The sequence below is a fragment of the Rana temporaria genome, chromosome 4 (assembly GCF_905171775.1).
Source record: "Rana temporaria chromosome 4, aRanTem1.1, whole genome shotgun sequence".
Taxonomy (NCBI): domain Eukaryota; kingdom Metazoa; phylum Chordata; class Amphibia; order Anura; family Ranidae; genus Rana; species Rana temporaria.
The window spans coordinates 133,015,612-133,036,947 of NC_053492.1; the positions used below are offsets into that span (position 1 = coordinate 133,015,612).

Consider the following 21,336-nt stretch of genomic DNA (forward strand, 5'->3'; position numbering starts at 1 on the left):
CTAGTGGCTGTATGACGCATGTCAACTAATCTGTCAGAAAAGAAAGGATCATGCAAACAATGTTGGCCATTTGGCATGGTCAGAATATTTTCCATGACTTGTCCATGGAAAGTGTCATTATATATAAACAAAACGAAAAAAAAAAAAACGTTTTTCTGTAATACAATTCTACTTAATTCTGTGATGACAAAAAAAAAAATAGTATAAAAATATCTGTTGATTGTACCAGTGATCTCTCATGACTGATAGTTTTGGCAAAGATCTGCAGGGTCATCTACCCTGTGTAGTGCTGTCACCCCATATGTGCATGCTCTAAATGCCATGTATATGGCTTAATCTGTGTTTCCTCTACAGATCCAAGCAGCCCAGGAGGTGGGTGAGACTAGCCTGCCCTGCTATGTATAACTATAGCAGGAGGAGCCGCTGTCAATCAAACAATCTTACCCATCCCATCAGGTGGTGCTGCTGGTGACACAGGCAGCTGGGATCCTGATGAGGCAGGTGAGCGTGATTGACAGGTTATGACAGGAGCAACCCCTTTCTTGGCAGGGCAGGTGGGTCCCACCCACTGCCTGGGTCATTTGGCTGAAATACAGTAAAGCATCATGTAACCACTACCTAAAGAAGAAATAAAAAGTATTGTGGAAGCAATTTGATTTATCACTTGGTTTGGCATTCCATTCCAAATGTCCATGTGAAAAAAATTAAGGTTTAGAATCACTTTAAGTAGCTGTCTGAAAAATCTTTCCACTGACATCCACTCTAATGGAGGCAAAGCTCTATCTGTAGTGGAGATCTGTGTATCTGAGCTCATTTTGGTTTATATTGCTTTCTCATTGAGGTAAGGCTGGAGATGCATTGATTTTTATAGAGAAGGTGTCATATAATAAGAAAATACATTATATGACGTCTTCAAAGTGAACCTTTGAGTTCATCTTAGTAAATGGACTCCAACCTACCTTATTGGTCACCATATATGACATATTGCATCAGCCAAGAATTTAAAGTCTTGGTGGTATGAACAGGCAGACCAAAGAGCAAATATTTGCATTATGATTACCTTCTTTGGTCTCACATTGTGTGTCTAAAAGTTTTATGGGGTCTGTATGTTCCAAATAATGTTCTGCCCATGCAAAGAACTACTGTAAATGAGGGTGCAAAGGGTACACATTTTTTAAATCAGTTATGTTTTTTTCAGAAATTATGTATTAATAAATTGAAAATAGTTATTGAAAGCCTATAAATGAATAATCATTTGACTGATGCAACATTAATCTTTGTAGCGGATTCACACCATAACCACTCTATATCATCCTCCCAGTTTTCTAATCTGTGTGTGTGAAGCCATCTTTTAGCAATATATTTTTTGACTTTCTGCTTCCCTTTCAGTCTGCATCCCAGAAAAAGTCTATTATTAGCCAATATCGGCTTTTGTTAGATCAGCAGACCATTGCTTCAGAAAAATGGAAGTTGGAGTGGCGCTACATATCATCTTGCAAGTTAAATGGATTCCTGCATTTGCCCTTGGTGGCTTTGTTGCGGATATCCATCATCTGGGTTGTTCTTGGATGAGCAGTAGATATGGAGTTGTGCTGAACAACAATGCAATGTATGAACATGGTTCTTTGTTCACAAACTTCATCTTTATTTGCTCATTTAAAAAAAAAAAAAATTTCCACAAATTCCTGACTGCAAATGGGAAAAAAAAAATGGAGACACAGAACAGGCACTTATTTATTTGCGATTGGTAAACCATGCATCTTGGTAATAGTTCTCTGTGTGCTTTAGTAGTCACAGGCTGTAAATTGTACTTGGTTACAACTGCCCTTTGCCTAGTTCACTAGGCTTATCATTTTTGTGCGATATGATGTTGCAATTAGGCAGAGAACAATGAGAAGATACCAGAGACGCACATAGTGGCTTATTCAGATATTCCAATTTCTGGAGATATAAAACAGATTATACTGTGTGTTAATATGGCATTTGCCTAATGCCCCACTTAGGTTAGGCATAATATCTCAGCTCTACTCCAACTTTAAACAACTCCCTTACTAATACTAAAGCCTAATAAACACTAGAAGTTTTATTTTCGATCAACCCAGTGGGCTGGACAAAACAAAAACTGAACTGTTCAGGAGGAGCCGCTGTACTAACAATCCAATGTTAGAACAGTGATCTCCTCACTGAGCTATTGTGTTTTGACAGGGGGGTGGTCCCCCACCAGAACACACCAGTTGGCACTTTCAGCCATTGGCTGAGAGCTCTGATTAGATGCAGATTGGCAGACCTTTTTTGGTCATGCCCTTCTGTCGACCAGCTGCCGTAGACACGGGTCGAATTACGTCCGGTTTCTACTGAACCGGCCGATGCCACCCGATATTCAGCCTGTGTGTACGGCCCTTTAGAGTCCATTGAGAAGATATAATCGAAATTGTATCCAATTGACTTTATTGAATGTATATTCCCCCCACCTAGAATTACATCCAATTGATTTGCATTTTCAATATCTGCTGTTTGTTTACTATTGTGTAAAAGTGAGAGTCCGCACTTGCAAAATTATAAAGCTGCTAGCAAAAAACAGTCAGACACGCTGTATAATAAACCATATAAAACAATATTTGCAGATGAAGTCCAATGACAGTAAGTGTGAAGGTAATATAAATCCAAATCTTGTCACCCAGGAATCACCATGTGTGAAAAAACAAATCCAAAATACAGTGCAACTATGCGTTCCACCACCAAAAATAAGATGAACCCTAAGCAGAAGAAATGGATCCTATTACAGAGTCGCATTCACCTAGACAGATCACCAGGTCTGGGAATAATCAAAACCCAAAGAATCACAGGTAGTTCTGGTGCATTTTAGGCCAACATATTGGAGCAGGAAGTAATTGTATACAAAAAGCAGGAAAAAATGTATTTATTGATTAAATAAAATTCAATGTACTCACATTGGGCAAGATAAAGAACAGCACTGTACAACTCAGTATCGCTATTAAGTGCATACACAAAATCCAGTACATATGCAGGTCAAACAAACAAGCGTGGCGACATCACGTACGTTAACTTCTGCCTACGCGTTTCATCATAACTGAAATCATCAGGGTGATGCATACGTGTGCCGCCACACCATATATTTATTTTGTGGCCATTTTTAAATGATGGGTTTAATTGATTAATGACCAATTGGGGCTGTCACTTCCCCTGCTGATATAAATATATGGCATGGTGGCACACATATGCATGACCCGGATAACGTCAGTTATGACGAAAAACGTAGGGATGAGCTAACGTATGTGATGTCGTCACACTTCTGTGTTTGACCTGCATGTGAACTGGATCTTGTGTATGCACTGAAAATCGATACTATGTATGTATGTGTATGTTAGTACATTGAATTTTTTTGCATCAATAAACACATGTTTACTGTTTTACGCTATGTAATTTTTTCCCCCTGCTTTTCGTATATGATTACTTCTTATTCCATTGTGCCAGCTTGATATGCACGAGAACTACCTGTGATTACATTTTTCTCAGACCTGGTGGTGTGTCTAGGCGCATGTGACTCTGTAATAGGGTCCATTTCTTCCACTAAGGGCCCATCTTATTTTTGGTGGTGGAACGTGTGGATTTTTGTATTTTGGCGATTCCTGGATGACAAGATTTGGATTTATATTACCTTCACACTTACTGTCACTGGACTTTATCTTCCTGTTTAACACTAATGTCGTTAACACTACAAAATATTGATTCATATGGTTTGTTTACTTTTTCCCTTCTGTAATTCTAGGACTTATAGCAGACGTCTTTGATACTATACACAATGCTATATATTACTTACTTGAAAAATAATACATTATTGGAAAAAACCTGACTTCTTCTTCCACTAATATAGCCATATTCCAAGCAAGTGGAACTGTAATGTTTGTATTTTTTTCTGATGTGAAGAATCTCTCATTGATAAAATTATTCTCATCAGTGTGTATTCTTACATTTAAAATGTGCTTAGAATGTAATCATACATTTACATAGACAGCCACATATGGTCATTACCCACTTATTGTGCCTTGCTTATTTTCTTGTTTTAGTGCAAGTCTGCCAGGCAGGGTCTACACTCTCCAAACATTGCCCCATAATGGCCAATCATGTGATTTACGCTGCCTAGGCAAGAGGTCATATGAGTGAGCCCAGGAGCATTTTTTAAATTCATAGCTATAGTTTGTTAATTCAAAAGAATAATGTGATATTGCAACACTTATAAATGCCCTAATAATTTTCCCCCAAGGCTTTTACTGTGCATCAACACAACACATTGAGGTGCGATACATGCATAGTACAGTAGTGATCAGCACACCCACACCCCAGTGAATCACAATGTGACAAAAGCAAATATGTGCTGCATCAGAAAAAATTGTACATGTCTATTTTTGGCTGCCACATGGTGCATTAGGCAGCCAATTAAAAAAATAGACTGCCTCAACACTGTGTACATGAAGGCTTCATACACACTGGCCATTTTTTCTGCTGCTTCTAAGGGCACTTGGCATTTATTTTTTGAGGCAGGGGCATTTAGAGGAAGAAAAAAAAACATGGCCAGTGCGTCCAAAAGCAGAAGAGTTTTGGCAGAAAACTATGCGCCTTAACGCTTATAAACATGCCTAGGCATTTAGCACTTCAGCACTAATTAATTTCTGGCCAATTAAATGAATTAACGCCCAAGCGCTTGTCACGAGTTTACAAGCTTTTTTCTACCAAAACTTAGCGGAAAGGAGTCTAGAAGGGCTGGCATAAGGTCCATGATGCCAAATGTGTGACAATACATGTTAATTAACACACAGCAATGCAATGCTAAGGTGAATGGATCCTAAATCTATCATCATGCTCACCACTACTAAGAAAATAAGCCCTTGTATTTTTCGCTATCCTAGTGAAATATTCAGAATGAGGAAAGAGTTAAGGTATGAGTAAAACACCAGGCTATAAATCTGTCCTTTCTCTGCTATTGATCATGGACATGAAACTATCTTATAGTTATGAGTCTAGAATACTGTTTTTAATGCCGTACATGTCCACTATAGTCTATTTAGTTTTCTCCAATTCTGATGGAGATCTGCAAGCATAGCTCAGTAAATCATCTGACACTACCAATTCAATCAGCTCACTGTATGGATCAGACTGATAGAAGTTGCATTCATAAACAAAAAATAGAATACAGTGCTTGTGCTGGATAGCCAAGTTGAAGTATAAGAATCACACACAATACAGAGAGATAAACGGAAATAGAGACAGTTTTCATTTATATCTAATGAAGTTCAGTGCAAATCTAAGGAATGAGATCAGTCTGTTGATGGACATGTTAATTCCTCCCTTGAATTCATTCATCACAAGCAGCAGAAATGTGAGTGTCCGGTATCTGCCAATACTATTCCAATCATTTGTAACCCAGGAACAGGCAGGCTGGGAGGAGAGATGGCACTTTTTTTTCTAAGTCACTTCATAACCTTGGCTTTTTGGCAGGCCTCATCAATAATAGTGACACCTTTAGTGAGCTGTTACGATGGTTATGTGAATGGTATACAAAGAAACCATTGTTGTGTTTAGGGCATTTTGAGGTAAACAGGAGACAAAGAAACGTTGTTATAGTCGTAGATGGGTGAAATGGGAATGAAGCAATATATCGTTGCCTGATATTACATTTCAGAACATGTTTAAGTTGTATCATAGAGCCCTAAAGGAAACTATGATCTACTTAATGTTGTAATGTTAAAGCACATGCAAACCCAAAAGATTAAAACATCATATAATTTATAATAAATTAGCAAAATTAACAAAGCACATCCTCATATAATGTGTACTTGTCTCAGTCCATAGCACTTAGTGTGATTCCTGTCTATTCTCTCCTTCCTCTGCTATCTCACTAACTTCTGACAATGTTTCCAGACACTGGGCAATTCTTGAAGACAGCACCAGCACACAGCAGGTGATTGACAGCCTCAGTTGTGCACATTTCCCTATTGTGTACTTTAATGAGGTAAGGGCCGGCAGAGTGCAGCAGCATGTAACATCTGCATCTAACATCCCAGGAAATCTCAGACGCAGAAGATCTTTCAGTAAGCAATCAGAATGCACTGTTTTTTTGTTTGTTTTTTGCATCTATATATTTCATTAGTATCTGTACTGCATACTGAATGTTACTTATCTCCTTAAGGCGAGCGATTTTTAGGGATTTTCAACTGGGAAAAAATGCATTAACCCCCTTAGCGGTAATCCCGAGCGTGACTCGGGGTGTTTTTTTCATGCTGTTTTTGGTATCCCCGAGTCACGCTCAGGGTAGCTTTGCAGAGCCTGCAGAGGGCGTTCCTTACCTTCTCCTGGCGATCCAGCGATGATCTCCCATTGCTGTGATCGCCGGCGAGACCCCCCCGCTCCGTCTGTCGGCATCTGACTTCCTGGTTCCCTTCCCTGCAGCAGCAATGGTGCATGGCAGCGGAACGGGGAGGGAAATTCAAATGTAACACAAACACATAAAAAGGAGGTGATACAATATAATCTGAGAGGATTACACTGTATCACATTGGAATCTGACACAGTGCCGATTCAGTGCCCCTTGCCATTGTCGTTTGCCTGAGCTGGATACAGTTTATTGCATCCAAAAGAGCGCGGTTTGGCATCAAATTTTACATACTCTGCGAGTCATCCACCGGATACATCTGGAATGCGGTCATTTACACCGGTAAAGGCACCAAGTTCAACCCCAGGTACAACCGCTATGGGATGGCCAAATCATCTGTCCTTAAACTGCTGGACCCATTGCTGAACCAGGGATATTGTGTGACAACGGACAATTTTTACACATCTCCGGAACTATATGAGGTTTTGCTCTTAAACAAAACTGATGTGTATGGTACCGTTAGGCCAAATCGACGTGACATGCCATCAATGTTTGGCAAGAAAAAACTAAAAACCGGAGAAATGGTTGCCTCTCAAAAGGGTAAAATGATGGCAATGTGATGGCGAGACAAGGACGTGTGTCTCATGAGCACCGTGCACAGCACCTCCACTGCCATGGTCCGCACAAAACATGGGAAAGATGTGCTGAAGCCGCAAGTCGTGATCGACTATAGTCACACGATGGGAGGTGTCGACAGAGCTGATCAGGCAATGACATTTTACCCGGCTATGCGCAAACAGCAGAAGAAATATTACAAAAAGATTTTCAGGCATCTCCTGGAACAATTCCCTTGGAATGCCTATATCCTTTATAAAGCAAACACTGAAATACCTCTTGTTCATTCGGACTTTATCTGGAAGGTGGCTGAGCAGATTTTTGTCAACCACCCAATGCCATCAGTATCTGCCAACAGACCCGGACGACGCGCTGTTGACGTTGTCAACCCAGAACGCCTGACAGGTCGTCATTTTATGGACTATATACCGCCAACCGCAAGAAAGGCAGCGCCTACCAGGATGTGCGTCGTTTGCTGTTCCAAGAGAGATGGCAATGGAAAAAAAGTCAGAAAAGAAACAAGGTACTATTGTCCTGATTGCGACGTCGGACTTTGTCCAGTTCCATGCTTCAAAATGTTTCACACTCAGGATGTTTATTGAATTTCTTTGTTTGACAAATTTCATTATTTTTCATTACATTATTGAATACAATTATATTTATTTATTAGATTATAATTCATGAGTTTGTGTTTCAAATTTATGACATCTGGGATGTCTACTAGAGTCTTGTTTGGTCAGGTTTAAGTAAGTAATTACTAAGAACTGCAGGCCTATAATACATTTCGCCAAATTTCCATGCAAAAAATTGTACCGCTTTTGGTACAAAATTCAAGACAGAATCATACCGCCAAATGACCCCATAGACTATTTTTCATTAAACTTGTTTCTTAGGGTTCTTTCACATGGGCGAACCTTTCATTTCCGCCTGTCAGTTTCTCAGGCGGACTTGAATGGACGACCCATACATCTCTATAGAGCGACGGATGTCAGCGATGACATGTCTGCTGCTATCCGATCCGCTAAATCCAGACCGATGGAAACCCTACTTTCCTACCGTATGGTGGATCAGTTGAAGACGAACAGACAGTCAGTTTTTCTCTGACCCCCCCCCCCCCCAGGGGAAAGCGTAAATCTGACAGGTCAGTTTCTGCACAGTGTGCAGAGATGGACTAGTCATCACCGCCTCAACAGGGATCAATGGAGCGATCCCCGCTGAGCAAGCGGATGTCAAACAATGGATCCACTTGTGTAAAGGGCCCTTACTGTGTTTTTTTGCCTCTTTGAAACATCCTCCATGAGCTCCTGAAACTCTATCTCTCCTCTCACTTCTGTTTGTTGGAAATAAGCAGTGTTTGTTAGTTGAGGTTCTGTGCAAGGTTCTATACATACTACAAATCCATAGTCTCCTACATGCATTGGGACAATGGAGAGCAAATGTAGCCATCCTCTAAAGTTAGATTACAGTTGGGGAAAAAACGCATTAAGACCCGGAAACGCTGCCCTGGTGTGCATTCCACAGGCCGGAAGTGACCTCACGGGAAGTCTTGCCCAACTATGATTGGTTAGCAAAATGTGCTGAGCAGGACTTCCAGTGATGTCACTTACGCGGAGGCAGCGTTTCTTCATGCGGTTTGATGACACATTTATGTGAGTGTAATGGAAACTTTTTATTTAAAAAATTAAAATTAAAATTCTACTGCACTATGGCGGCTTCCCCTTCTATTGCCCCATCTTTCATTGAGGATACGAACCCCCAGGAGATCTAGACTTATTGCTGTTTTTTGGAAGAAACTGAAGCACAACAGCAGGAGCGCAGTAAAGAGGCCAACTGTAGTGATCTCAACTGAGATCACTACACCAACCACTGGCAATACCCAGGAGGGAGAAATCTACACGTGTGTTTGACTCATTTGCTGTAAAACACTGAGGCAACACTCTTTGGTGAGTGCGGGAGAAGCAAGGGGGTGCACAAGTGTCTGCAGGAAACACAAAGTTGTATTGCTCTGGTGAACTGTTTTATTGAATAAGAGCACTTCATACTGACTGAGGGAATTTTTTTTTTAAGATATGAAGTTTTATTATGCAAGGAAGATGCCATAAGGCTTTGATCATATACCGTTTATTTGTTTTGTTGATGTACTTCTTTCACATATATGGATGTTTTTGACTGTGCTGTATAGAGTTAAAGTGGATGTCACAATGTAGAGTATAAGATTCCCTATCATCTGTGCCCAGTCTTGCCACACAGAGTTAATCCAGCACTGAGCAATCCTCTTTTAATGTTCAGTGAAAATTAACAGAATTCCAGATAAAAACTTGCCAAATTATAAAGTCAGTTTCTCTGTTCTTGCTTTGTGTTACAGGTTATTTACATATCCTGGTAATATACAATGAACTTTGGATCACCTCATATTATGATAAACATAACATAACATATGATAAACATGGCCAAGCTCTAGATATGTAAATAACCTGTAACACAGAGCAAGAACAGAGAAACTGACTTTATAATTTGGAAAGTTTTTATCTGGAATTCTGTTAATTTTCACTGAACATTAAAAGAGGATTGCTCAGCGCTGGATTAACTCTGTGTGGCAAGACTGGACACAGATGATAGGAAATCTTATAATCTACATTGTGACATAAAAAAAAAACTGTACACTTTGGGAGCAGAATACATGGATAGAACACAGAACGGCCCAGTAAAACTAACAGTTAATGGGACGTGTGTACTGAGTACAGAATTTAATAATACAGCCACATGGCGCTGGTGTACACATACAGTACACATTTGGCTTACAGTGTTTTCTGTGGGGGGGGGGTATATATAGTGTAGAGGGGTTGGGCGAGGAGTTGGTTCTAAGTGTTGGAGTTGGAAGGACCATACATAAGGAGCTGTACCACTGCACCTAAGTGGGGTTACCCCTTGGCAGGACCCAGATATGGGACAATATAGTTGAAGTCATGTCACCACTGGTTGGAAATGACCACAAGCAAAAGGTATAAGCACCACAGCTTAGCCAAAGTCCAGCATAGTATACAAGATGAGAGGAGGAGTACTGTCATGTTTGCTAACCTGTTGTGTTGCCCATGTAATTGGTGGAAAAATGTAGAGATGCCACTTATATGCTTTTTAAATCAGAACTCTATTTACTTGAAAAAAATAACAATGACTTATCTGATTTTCTGTGGAGCAAGAGTCAGAGTGTGGTCCTACAGTAAATAGGAAAGGGGGATGAAGTGTAGACCTTCACGTTAACCTTCTGGGTGATGGGGAGCATATGGTAAGGAGTAGCAGCCAGGTCAGGAGTGGAAGTTGTGGTGGCTGGTGACAGAGGATCTTTTGGAGGAGGGGGGGGTTGGTGGCTGCATGGTCTACACTTCTAAATGGCAGGTTCCCCATGTCAGGGCCTCCTGCATAAATGAACAGTCCTAGGGAACTGGACCTGGACCACGGGGGTGCAAGGTCTCATAAAAGTATACAGTAGCTTCCCTACATGCCTTCAGGCTGAAGCAAATAAAGTGTAAGGTGTGATATGTGTAAAGAGCTGGTGGAGAAAAATCAATGTTTAATGCTATTTCCCTCAAATTGACTCTGTAGTCGATGCTGGGACATGTGTCAATGACAAAGACATTATCCTTCTGGTGTTGGGCTCAGAACAGTAATTTGGCATTGGGTCATGAGACGCGCCACTAACTCACAAGTAAGAAATACCCACATATTAACACTTAATAACATGAAAGGCGTTTATTGGGTGATTTCCAAGCACCAGTCCTTGAAGAATTAAAATTAAAGGACAAAACAAACTGAGTGGGTATTAAGCCACTTCAGTAAAATAGGACTTTTGTTGGAGCGTGATGTCATGAATAGGTGAGCTAATGATTAAACATAGAAAGTTTTGTAGAAAAAATATAACAAATTTTATTATAAATATATAAAACAATTAATAAAATCAATTGTTGCCCTGTTACAGAAAAGATGCTGTGATTCGTTAGATGAAATTGATGCTGGTCGCCAACATGTTTCGCAAAGAGTTGCGTCGTCGGGGCGCCGCATCCATCTATATTAAATCTTCATCAGCAACTGTAAACTGTCAGGTTTGGTCAGTATGAACACACGAGGCAAATGGCAGCCAAAGGGAATCTTCAAACAAACATGTTGGCGACCAGCATCAATTTCATCTAATGAATCACAGCATCTTTTCTGTAACAGGGCAACCATTGATTTTATTAATTGTTTTATATATTTATAATAAAATTTGTTATATTTTTTTCTACAAAACTTTCTATGTTTAATCATTAGCTCACCTATTCATGACATCATGAGCCAACAAAAGTCCTATTTTACTGAAGTGGCTTAATACCCACTCAGTTTGTTTTGTCCTTTAATTTTAACACTTAATAACAATAATTATATAGCCGGATTCAGAAAGACGTACGCCGACGTATCTACAGATATGCCGCGTAAGTGTAAATATGCGCCGTCGTATATCTGCTCCGTACCCACAGAACTAGATACGCCTGAAAATAGGATTCTTCCAACCGAAGTAACTTTCCTACGCTGGCGTATCGTGGGCGCATATTTACGCTGGACGCATCTGGCGCTCCCATTGTTTTGCTATTCAAATATGCAAATGAGGGAGATACGGCGATTCACGAATGTACGTGCGCACGACGCAGGCTGTGCACGTAAGTTGTACGTCTGGCCTAAAGATAGTCCTTTAAAAAGCTGGTTTAACTCAGCAAAAGACTGCACAAGTCAGCTGGAGAGCAGCTGCAGCAGCACCGTTACGGACGAGCTGAGCAACCCCACTTGCAGGACAACACATCTGTATGCCAACATGCCAGGGGCAGCCATGGTCATAGCACTACTACTGCGTCCACAGGCACATAGGAGGGCACAGGAGATAATATACCGAACGCGCATGAACGTCTTTGGCATGGGGGAATCGGAGGTGTATTGCATCTTCAGATTCAGCCCTGATGCCATCCTGGAATTAGCCACAGCCCTGCATGATGACATCACCAGCAAGACACAACGCTTACATGCAGTGCAGCCACTGGTCAAGGTACTGGCAACACTGCATTTCCTTGCAAGTGGATCTTTTCAGCGTACAAGTGGAGTCGTGGCTGGGATGTCACAATCCACCATGAGCAGATGCGTGCACCAGGTTATCCCCGCAATCCTCACACGCATGTCCCACCACATCATCAAACCCACCCATGAGCATCTGTGGCAGAAGGCAATGCAGGATTTCTTCAGAATTGCCATATTCCCACGCACCGTGGGGGCCATTGATTGCACACATGTGGCACTACGGCCCCCCGTGCCACAGAGCACATATACCGCAATCGTAAGCAGTGGCATTCCATCAACGTACAGGTGATAGCCCAATGCCTCATATGGCACGTTCGTGCCAAACACCCAGGGGCCAGCCATGACAGCTACATATACCGTCAAAGCAACATCCCAACAGAATTCGAACAGAATGTGTACAGGGACAGCTGGCTGGTTGGTGAGTGACATGGGTGTCAGGCATGACTGTCTGCCCCCATGATGCAGACATCACGAGGGACACATGCACGACTAACATCCTCCTGTCTTTTCCCTTCCAGGTGACTCGGCATATGCACTTGGGCCCCATCTCATGACTCCATATCGGAATCCCCAAACCAGAGGAGAGAGAAAATACAATGCTGCACACATACGTACCCCTGCAGTGGTGGAGCGCACATTTGGCCTCCTGTAGTCCCGTTTCCGATGCCTGGATAAGTCCGGGGGGACCCTGTTGTATTCCTCAAACTTTGTGTGCCAGATCATCGGTGCATGTTGCATGCTACACAACTACGCCATGAGAAAGGGCCTGGAGATTGACAGATGTGATGACCTGACCCATGAACCAGACAGTCCCCCCCTAACCGAGGCTACTCGGTCTGCTGAGGGAAGAGCAGTCAGGAGATGCCTCGTGGTACGCATCTTTGCACGTTAAACACACACATTCATCATGGCACACAGACAATGAACGCATGCACACCACTGTGGTCCCTAGCTCACACACACCACATCCACCTCACATTGGATTAGCCCAATCCCACCATGCAGGACTTGGGAGCAGCAACGCCGCGCCAAGGCCCCAATGATGTCGCTGTCCATTTATACCACATTCACACGGTCGTGGGGATAACTTCTCCCCGACGACCCAGGGTGACACACCTTGCTGGCAGGTATGTCACCCCCACATTCACACACCAGTCACACTGTAGCCTGCACTCCTCACCGTGTGCATACACTACAAAATAAATAAGCTCATACTGTGAGCACATAAAAAACATAAAGAAGCTCATTCTTTGAGCACAAAAGAAAAAAAAAGGCACTCATTTGCCCTGTCATGGGCTGCGCCTGGTGCCACGGCTCTGGCTCCTCAGCTGCCTGGGGGGAGCCTCGGGTGGGGGGGTGGGTTATCTGGAGGTGGATCATCCCTAGGTCTGCCACTCCTGGCAGGTGATGGCTGCCTGCCCTCCAATGCCACGGCAATGCGGCTGAGGAACATATTTGTCTGTGCCTGCGTCCTCAGCTGGCGGGTGGTGGTCTGCCGCTGGTGGCATCGCTTCTGCCTCCCCTCCGCCTCTATGGCAGCCCTGTTGGCCTGTACTGCCACAGTCAGGATCTTAACCTCTGCCACAAGGTTTGCTGTGGTGGCCTGCAGCTCCCTAAGGCAGGTGACCACTGCAGCGCAATTGCCACTGACATCCTGCAGGCCGTCTGATATCTGTGCCGAGGAGGCCAGGCTGTCTGCCACCCGGTGCAGATCCCCGGCCATTGCACCCATATGGCGGGTCTGGCAGGCCTGGTCCCTTGCAAGATGTTCCTGCAGGGAATCAGGAACACCCCTGGTCTTCAGCGTCACCTTCCTGGGGGCAGAAGAGGCTTGGGACCGTGTATATGGGGAGGCCCTTGAGGGGCTTCCCCTGCTGGGGGATGAGCCTGAGGGGCTTCCCCTGATGGGGGCTAAGCCTGAGGGGCTTCCCCTGCTGGGGGGGAAGTCTGAGAGGGCCTGGCCAAAGAGGAAGAATCCTCAAAGTAGAGGCAAACCTGATCAAGGTTGACTGTCTCCTCCTCAACCACCTCGAGAGGAGAGGTGTGGCCACTCCCCTTCACCGCTGGATCTTGGCCACCGGCAGCAGATGGCCCCGCTGCACATCTGTGGATGACACAAAGCATTCACATGTTGGTGGACCCACACACTTGTCACATGTTCCCTTCCACCCCCTCACATGCTACACACCGGATAGGGGATAAAAAACACTTACCTGTCCTCGAGGCCTGATCAAGGGAGTCAAAGCCCTCCAGGGCTTCCAACTGCTCCCTCTCCCGACACCTGGCGATCACCTCCTTCTCCGGGGTCAACCGCACATCAGTTGGTGGTCCACCCCTCATGCCCCTCTGGTGCTTCCTGATGGCGGCCACTTTATCCCGGACATGCCGCCTTAAATCATTCATTTTTTTCTTAATGTCCTTGGAGTTCCGGGACTCATTGCCAAGGGCACTTACATCACTGGCGATCGTCTCCAGGATTACTTCTTTCCTGGCCCTGCTGGTATGGTGACTCTGGGCGCCATGGAGGAAAGCATCATACCTCTCTATGGCCGAGATGAGGACAGCCTTCTCCTCTGGAGAGAAATTCTTCTTCCTCCTGTCTTTCTCTGACTCCATAGCAGACATCACTCAGCAAAAGTACCTTGCTTCAGGGGGGGAAAAAAGCAGGATGTACTTTTGCGCCGGACGGGCGCATGTCTGGGCATATTTATGCGCTTGGTGTAAGCCGGTGGGCCGGCATATCCCAGGAAGTTGCGCCGGCGTAGTTGCGAGCATGCGCACAGGGGAGCGATCATACGTCCACGTCACTGCGCATGCTCCGTTCATGATACGCCGGGCGTAAGCCACTGCTCCACGCTCAGACCATCATTAGCATAAGGTCACACCCACTTACACTTACACCGGCTAATGCCTTCAAATTTACGTTACGCCGGCGCAACGTTGGGAGCAAGTGCTTTGTGAATACTTTGCTTGCCTCTGTCGGCGTAGCGCATTTGAGCTGCACTACGCCGCCATAAATATGCGCCGATCTACGTGAATCTGGGCCATAATATTTAGCATGCAGTTCCCACAAGCTAACAAGCTTTTACACCATCATAGGAAGTGCCTCAACAAGAACCCTCACACAGGATGATCAGGTATTATTTTAATGAAAGCTGCAGGTTTAAAAATTACTTTTAAAATAACACCCACAAGAGATGGGAGATTTTATTAATTGGGTTTTCATATACATAAATTGCAATGGCTAGTTTACCATTTTGAGGCAGGCTGCATTCACTTTACAAGTTCAAAACTTTATGGAACATTTTTTTTTTTTTAATTTCAAATCATTCATCCAAAAACAAAAATAATCAGGAAATGGCTTCGGATGTCACATATTTATGACCAAATGTTGTGTTTTGCTTAGAGATCTTTTTTAATAAGGCCGTTTAAGGAGTGACATAGCAGCGACCTATAGCAATCAAATGTCATGCCAGTGAGGCACGGAGCCAACTGCAAGTAAGCGTAGGGCCGGCATGACAGGGTTAACAGAACCCTGGTAGCTGGGGGGGAGGAGGAGCAGAAGCTGTGGGAGGGGAGTTACATATATCTCCCACCAGCCAGTTTCCCGGGCAGACAGGCGTGGGGGAGCAAAGTTGCATGGTCTGTACAGCCTGCAACTGGGATTTTTCTGCACAGCAAGCGTTGGGACACAGGTAGGGGCGGCGAGATGGCAGGGATTGAAGCCCTGTTTGCACAGCTTAGGGCTGAGGCGGCGGTGCGGGGGGAGGACTGGCTGCAGCGTCAGCTGGGGACACTTCTCCCTCAGAACGGGGCAGCAAGCGGCGCGGCGCCGTCGGGGCCTAACCACACGGGCCAGGACATTATTCAGAGCGGTGGGGAAGCAGCGCTATCGGGGCCCGGTCACACCGGCCGGGGGACAGCGCGGTCGCGCCCCCCCCGCAGATATTCACCCAGCCCATCCCCTTGTCAGCAGCGGTCGGAAGGCGGAAGGAACAGGGCCCCATCGGGCCCCCCCGCAAAGCGTGCGGCGGCGGCTACAGGGGTCATTGAGGGCCCGGCAGGGGGGACCAGAAGCACCCAAGGACAGAGGGGGGGACGGCCGGGGGGCTCAGGTGCGGCGGCCGTGCCCGCCCGACGTGTGGAGCAGGTGGAGACGGGCCCGGTCAGCAGGCCTCGGCGAGAGGGATCCCAGATTACGGTGGCTAGCCCCTCAGCTGCTGCGGCTAGCCACTTGCAGGAGGCCCAGACGGCGAGGGGGAGCAGGCAAGAGGAAGACCGCAGCAGAGTTACGCCTGGCAGGAAAGCGCCGGCAAAATCCGCTCACGGGTCCAGGGCCCGCAGGGAGAGCGAATCCGGCCCTGGGCCTTCGGCCGCCGGGACCGAGCTGCCCGGGGGGTCATCATCGGGGGAAGAGGGGTTGTGCGAGGACCAGTCGGATGGGGAGCTGTCCGGTTCGGAGGAGGAGGTCGTGCCCAGGACGGTGCCTACAGCGAGGGATTCCAGACGATCGGCTGATGGGATTGCTTCCACGCAGCCCGGTAAGTCCTTTTCCACATTTGTTTCAAATTTACGGTGTGATGATGGGGTTGTGGGGGGCCGGGTGGGGGGGGCCCGGGATAGGTTGGTGGTGCCCGCGGTGGCTGGGGGCAGTGCGACATCTTCCCAGGTTACGGACGCACAGGTGGGGAATCCTGGGGTGGATGCGGGGTTGCAGAGATTTTTGTCGGGGCTAGAGGCGTTAGTTAGCCAGCTAAAAGGGGGGGACAGACCCCCCGCGGGCCCGACCGCGGCTTGGGGGCCGGGAGGGGCGGCTGCGGCAGCTGCCCCAACGGCGGTAGTGGTGTCTGAGAAGGAGGCGAATGGGGGTGGCTTGGGGTCAGGACCGGCGGCGCAGACGGCAGGGACTGCCGAGCCGGCAGGGGCCGCAGGCAAGAAGCGGGATTTGGTGCGGTTAGCAGATGAAGCAAAGGGGCAAGTGTACACTTGTTATGATGCGCCGCTGGGGGCACATTTGAAACAAGAGGTTCGGGAAAAAATCTGGAAGAGCGAGTATGTGGAGATATTCGCTTTGTTACCGTTGGAGAAATTCAACTTGGATAGGGTGAAGCCAGAGGACTCCAAAAAGGAGGACGAGGAAAAGCGGAGGTATCGGCTCATACCTCGCACGTTTGCGAATTGGTCGCAGGCTTATTCTATTTTGGCCAGCGTGATTGGCGAGAAGAACCCCGAACACTGTTCGGCGCTCTTCAGCTACCAGGAGGCGATTAGCGAGGCCTATCGTTGTTATGGGGGCACGGGTTGGCTTCGTTATGACGAGCAATTTAGGCAACGTCGGGCGATTAGGCCGGACATTCGGTGGGACGCGAAAGACATTAGCCTTTTGATGCACCTTATGACGGCTCCGAGGACGTCGGCTCCGTTTTTTCAGGGGGGTGCCGGCGGGGCCTCTTCCCTGGGACAGTCGGCCGGAAAGAAAAAGGGGGTTTGTTGGCAGTTTAACGAGGGAAACTGCAAATTCGGAGGGTCGTGCCGGTACAAGCATGAGTGCTCCGGGTGTGGGGGTAATCACCCCTCTTTCCGCTGCTTCAAGCAGGGCAAGGGCCGTTCCGGAGATCCTTCAGGCAAGAGGGAGCACGCCGGTGATGGTGAAAAGGATGCTGCCGTTTCTCGGTAGGTATCCGGACAGGGCGGCTGCCCAACTCCTGGAGGAGGGTTTTACAGTTGGTTTTCGTATCCCTGCTAATTTGACCGTGATTCCGCCGATGTCCAAAAATTTACGTTCAGCTAGGCAACACTCGGAAGTGGTTTCCGAGAAGCTCCGTAAGGAGGTCGGGCTGGGCCGAATGGGTGGCCCGTTTGAGTCCCCTCCGTTAGCAGGCCTGGTGGTTTCCCCGTTGGGGGTGGTACCGAAGAAAGAACCAAACAAGTTCAGGCTCATACACCACCTCTCCTTCCCAAAAGGGGGGTCGGTGAACGATGCGATTAATGCGGAGGATTGTTCAGTGTGCTACACTTCGTTCGACGCGGCGGTGAGTTGGGTTAGGCGGTACGGTCGGGGGGCGTTGATGGCCAAGTCGGACATCGAGGCGGCTTTCCGGCTGTTGCCGGTGCACCCGGACAGCTTTCGGTTGTTGGGGTGTCACTGGGAGGGCGAATTCTATGTGGACAAGTGCCTGCCCATGGGTTGCTCAGTGTCCTGCGCATTATTTGAACAGTTCAGTTCTTTCTTGGAGTGGGTGGTACGAGACGTGGCGGGGGTGGATTCGGTTATCCATTATCTGGATGACTTTCTCTGCATTGGACCGGCGGGGTCAAAGGTTTGCGCGGTTTTGTTGGCCACGCTGGAGCACATAGCTGAGCGTTTTGGGGTGCCACAGGCGCCCGACAAAACGGAGGGGCCTAGGTCGGTCATTCAGTTCTTGGGCATAGTTATCGATTCCGAGGCTATGGAATGCAGGCTGCCGGCGGACAAGTTGGAAGGCCTCAAGGAGGAGGTCAGGGGGATGATTGGCATGCGTAAGGTACAACTGAGAGCGCTGCAGTCGCTCTTGGGGAAGCTCAACTTTGCCTGCAGGATCCTCCCGATGGGGAGAATTTTTTGTCGGCGTCTGTCGGCCAGCACGGCGGGGGTTAGGTTGCCTAACCACTATGTAAGGCTGGTGAAGGAACACAGGGAGGACCTGTGGGTCTGGCACTCTTTTTTAGAGGCCTTTAACGGAAGGGCCTTGTGGATGTCGGGCCCGGTCAGCAATTTTGACCTAGAGCTGTACACAGACGCGGCCGGGGGATCAGGCTTTGGGGCCTTTTTTCAAGGACAGTGGAGTGCGGGCCCCTGGCCTCAGTCCTGGCTGTCTGCGGGTTTTACAAAAAATCTGGTGCTGCTGGAGCTGTTTCCAGTGGTGCTGGCGGTTGAGTTGTGGGGCACGTCTTTCCGGGATCGGAAGGTGCGCTTCCATGGGGATAACCTGGGGGTCGTGCAGGTGATAAATTCGCGTGACCGCGTCTTCTCCCCCAGTGATTCGGCTCCTGAGACACTTGGTACTTCGGTGTCTGCAGCTGAATGTGTTTGTTTATGCGGTGCATTTACCGGGGGTTGAAAATGTCGTGGCTGATGCTTTGTCTCGGTTCCAGTGGGACAGGTTCCGGGAGTTGGTGCCGGAAGCAGAGGAGCGAGGGGTCCCCTGTCCGGAGTGGCTGTGGCAGATTCCATTGGAATCATCTCCACCTGGATTAAAAAATCGGTGAGTGCGGGTACTTGGGCGGCCTATGAAAAAGTATGGGTAGAATGGAGTAGCTTGGTAATGGAATCTGAGGTGCACCTTTCGGGACCGGAGGTGAGGACATTGGTGTGGTACTTTTTGTCCAGAAATATCGAGGCAGGAGTGTCTCAGTCGGTATTGGACAAGAAGTTGGCCGGTTTGGCGTTTTTATTCAAGTGGCAGGGGTTGCCAGATTTTACAAAGGATTTCTGGGTGCGCCAGGCTCTGAAAGGGTACAGGAAGCAAGGGCGGCGGCTGGACACACGCCGCCCGGTGTCTTTCGACATTTTAAAAGGGTTGATGGATAGGATGGGTACAGTGGGGTCGTCCGGTTTTGAAGTTACGTTGTTTCGCGCGGCATTCGCGCTGGCATTTTTCGGGGCGTTTAGGATAGGCGAGCTGGTGAGCCCGTCGAAAATGGTCCAAGGGGGCATGGGGGCATCGGACGTTAGTTGGGCCCCGGAGGGGGTCACGTTGTGGCTCAGAAGGTCCAAAACGGACCAGAGTGGCAAGGGCAGAGCGGTCCATGTGTTCCCGATCGAAGGATCGGAACTTTGCCCAGTGGGGCTGGTCCGGAAATATCTGGACATCCGCCCGGCGGTTGGGGGCACTTTTTTGGTACACGAAAATGGGGCCCCGCTGTCGAGATATCAGTTTGTGGCGGTGTTTAGGAAGTGTTTGGGGGAATTGGGCCTGGTTGCAAGGGAGTTCTCGGCTCATTCATTTAGGATTGGGGCTGCTACGGAGGCGGCAAGGAATGGACTAGGGGAGGACGCAATAAAGAGGATAGGAAGGTGGGAATCGAGGAGGTTTCGTTCATATGTTAGGCCGCAGCTGGTGGCAAATTTGTGTTGAGGGATTGGGAGATGATGTTGGGAGAAGGGGAAATGAGTTGGATGACTGTTTTGAAACGTGGGTGTCGCTGTATTGGGGGATGTGTTAGTTATTGTTGTTGCTTACTGTCTTTCAGGTACTGGACCTTTGTTGGTCTGGATTTTGGGCCACTCTTACGTGGTTCGGGGGGAAAAACGGGCGGAGGCGCGCCCGTCCGGTCGGCAACTGGGGATCTCGAGACAGGAGGCGAGGGTACGGTGGTTGGGGGTCCCCGGGATGTTATGGAGCAGAGTTGTGCCGGAGGTACACAAATGGGCACGTTTGGACAGACCTCCGGAGGTGCTAGTGATTCATGCTGGGGGCAATGACCTTGGGGTGAGATCTATGCTGGAGATAGCGCGGGATATTAAATTCGATTTTCAGCGGCTCCGGTTGTCTTTCCCGGAGACGGTAGTGGTGTGGTCGGACATGGTGGCTAGGACATCGTGGAGGATGGCGAGGTCGGTAGACGCGGTGAATCGTGCGCGCAGGAAGCTCAACAGGAATGTGGGGCGTTTTGTGCTAAGGAACGGGGGGCTGGTGGTTCGGCACCCGGAATTGGAGGTTGACCCTTGGCGTTACCTCAGGAGTGATGGTGTTCACCTCACGGACGTGGGGATTGACATGTGGGCGTTGCGCCTAGGGGAGGGGGTACAACAAGCAATGAGGGTGTGGAGGTGCGCCCGAAGGTAAGGTGTTACCTTCGGGTGCTGGTGGCGGGTGTTTTTCGGACTTTGCAGCAGAAGATATTACCCCAAAGATGGACACCAGTACCCAGTGGTGGATGGTTTCTGAAGGGGTTTCTAGTTCCCAGTCTACTAATGTAGCTGGAAGGTTGGTGAATTGGGGGCACTGCGGTCAACGGTCGTCTTTGAGCCAGTTTCGGCTTGAGGCCTATGACCAGAGGTTAGGACACCGCAGTGCCAAATAAAGAGTTACAAGTTTAAAAAGTTAAAGTGTGAACAAGTTTATTGGTTAGTGGGTCCTGCAAAGTCCAACACCATTTAGGAGAGGTATTATCTCAGGAATTTTACGTGTTTGTTGTTATGTTATTGGTTATTTATTATTTAAAGAGTATTTAAAATAAAGGAGGCT

At 47.3% G+C, this 21,336-nt stretch overlaps 1 protein-coding gene across 1 annotated transcript; it reads left to right on the forward strand.

Annotated features, from left to right (window-relative positions):
• The first annotated feature begins 15,815 nt into the window (after nt 1-15,815).
• Nucleotides 15,816-20,990, forward strand: LOC120935648. Its single transcript, XM_040347701.1, has 2 exons — nt 15,816-16,647; nt 20,339-20,990. Exons 1-2 carry the CDS (start codon nt 15,816-15,818, stop codon nt 20,932-20,934), a joined length of 1,428 nt encoding a protein of 475 aa, XP_040203635.1. The 3' UTR covers nt 20,935-20,990.
• The last annotated feature ends 346 nt before the right edge of the window (nt 20,991-21,336 follow it).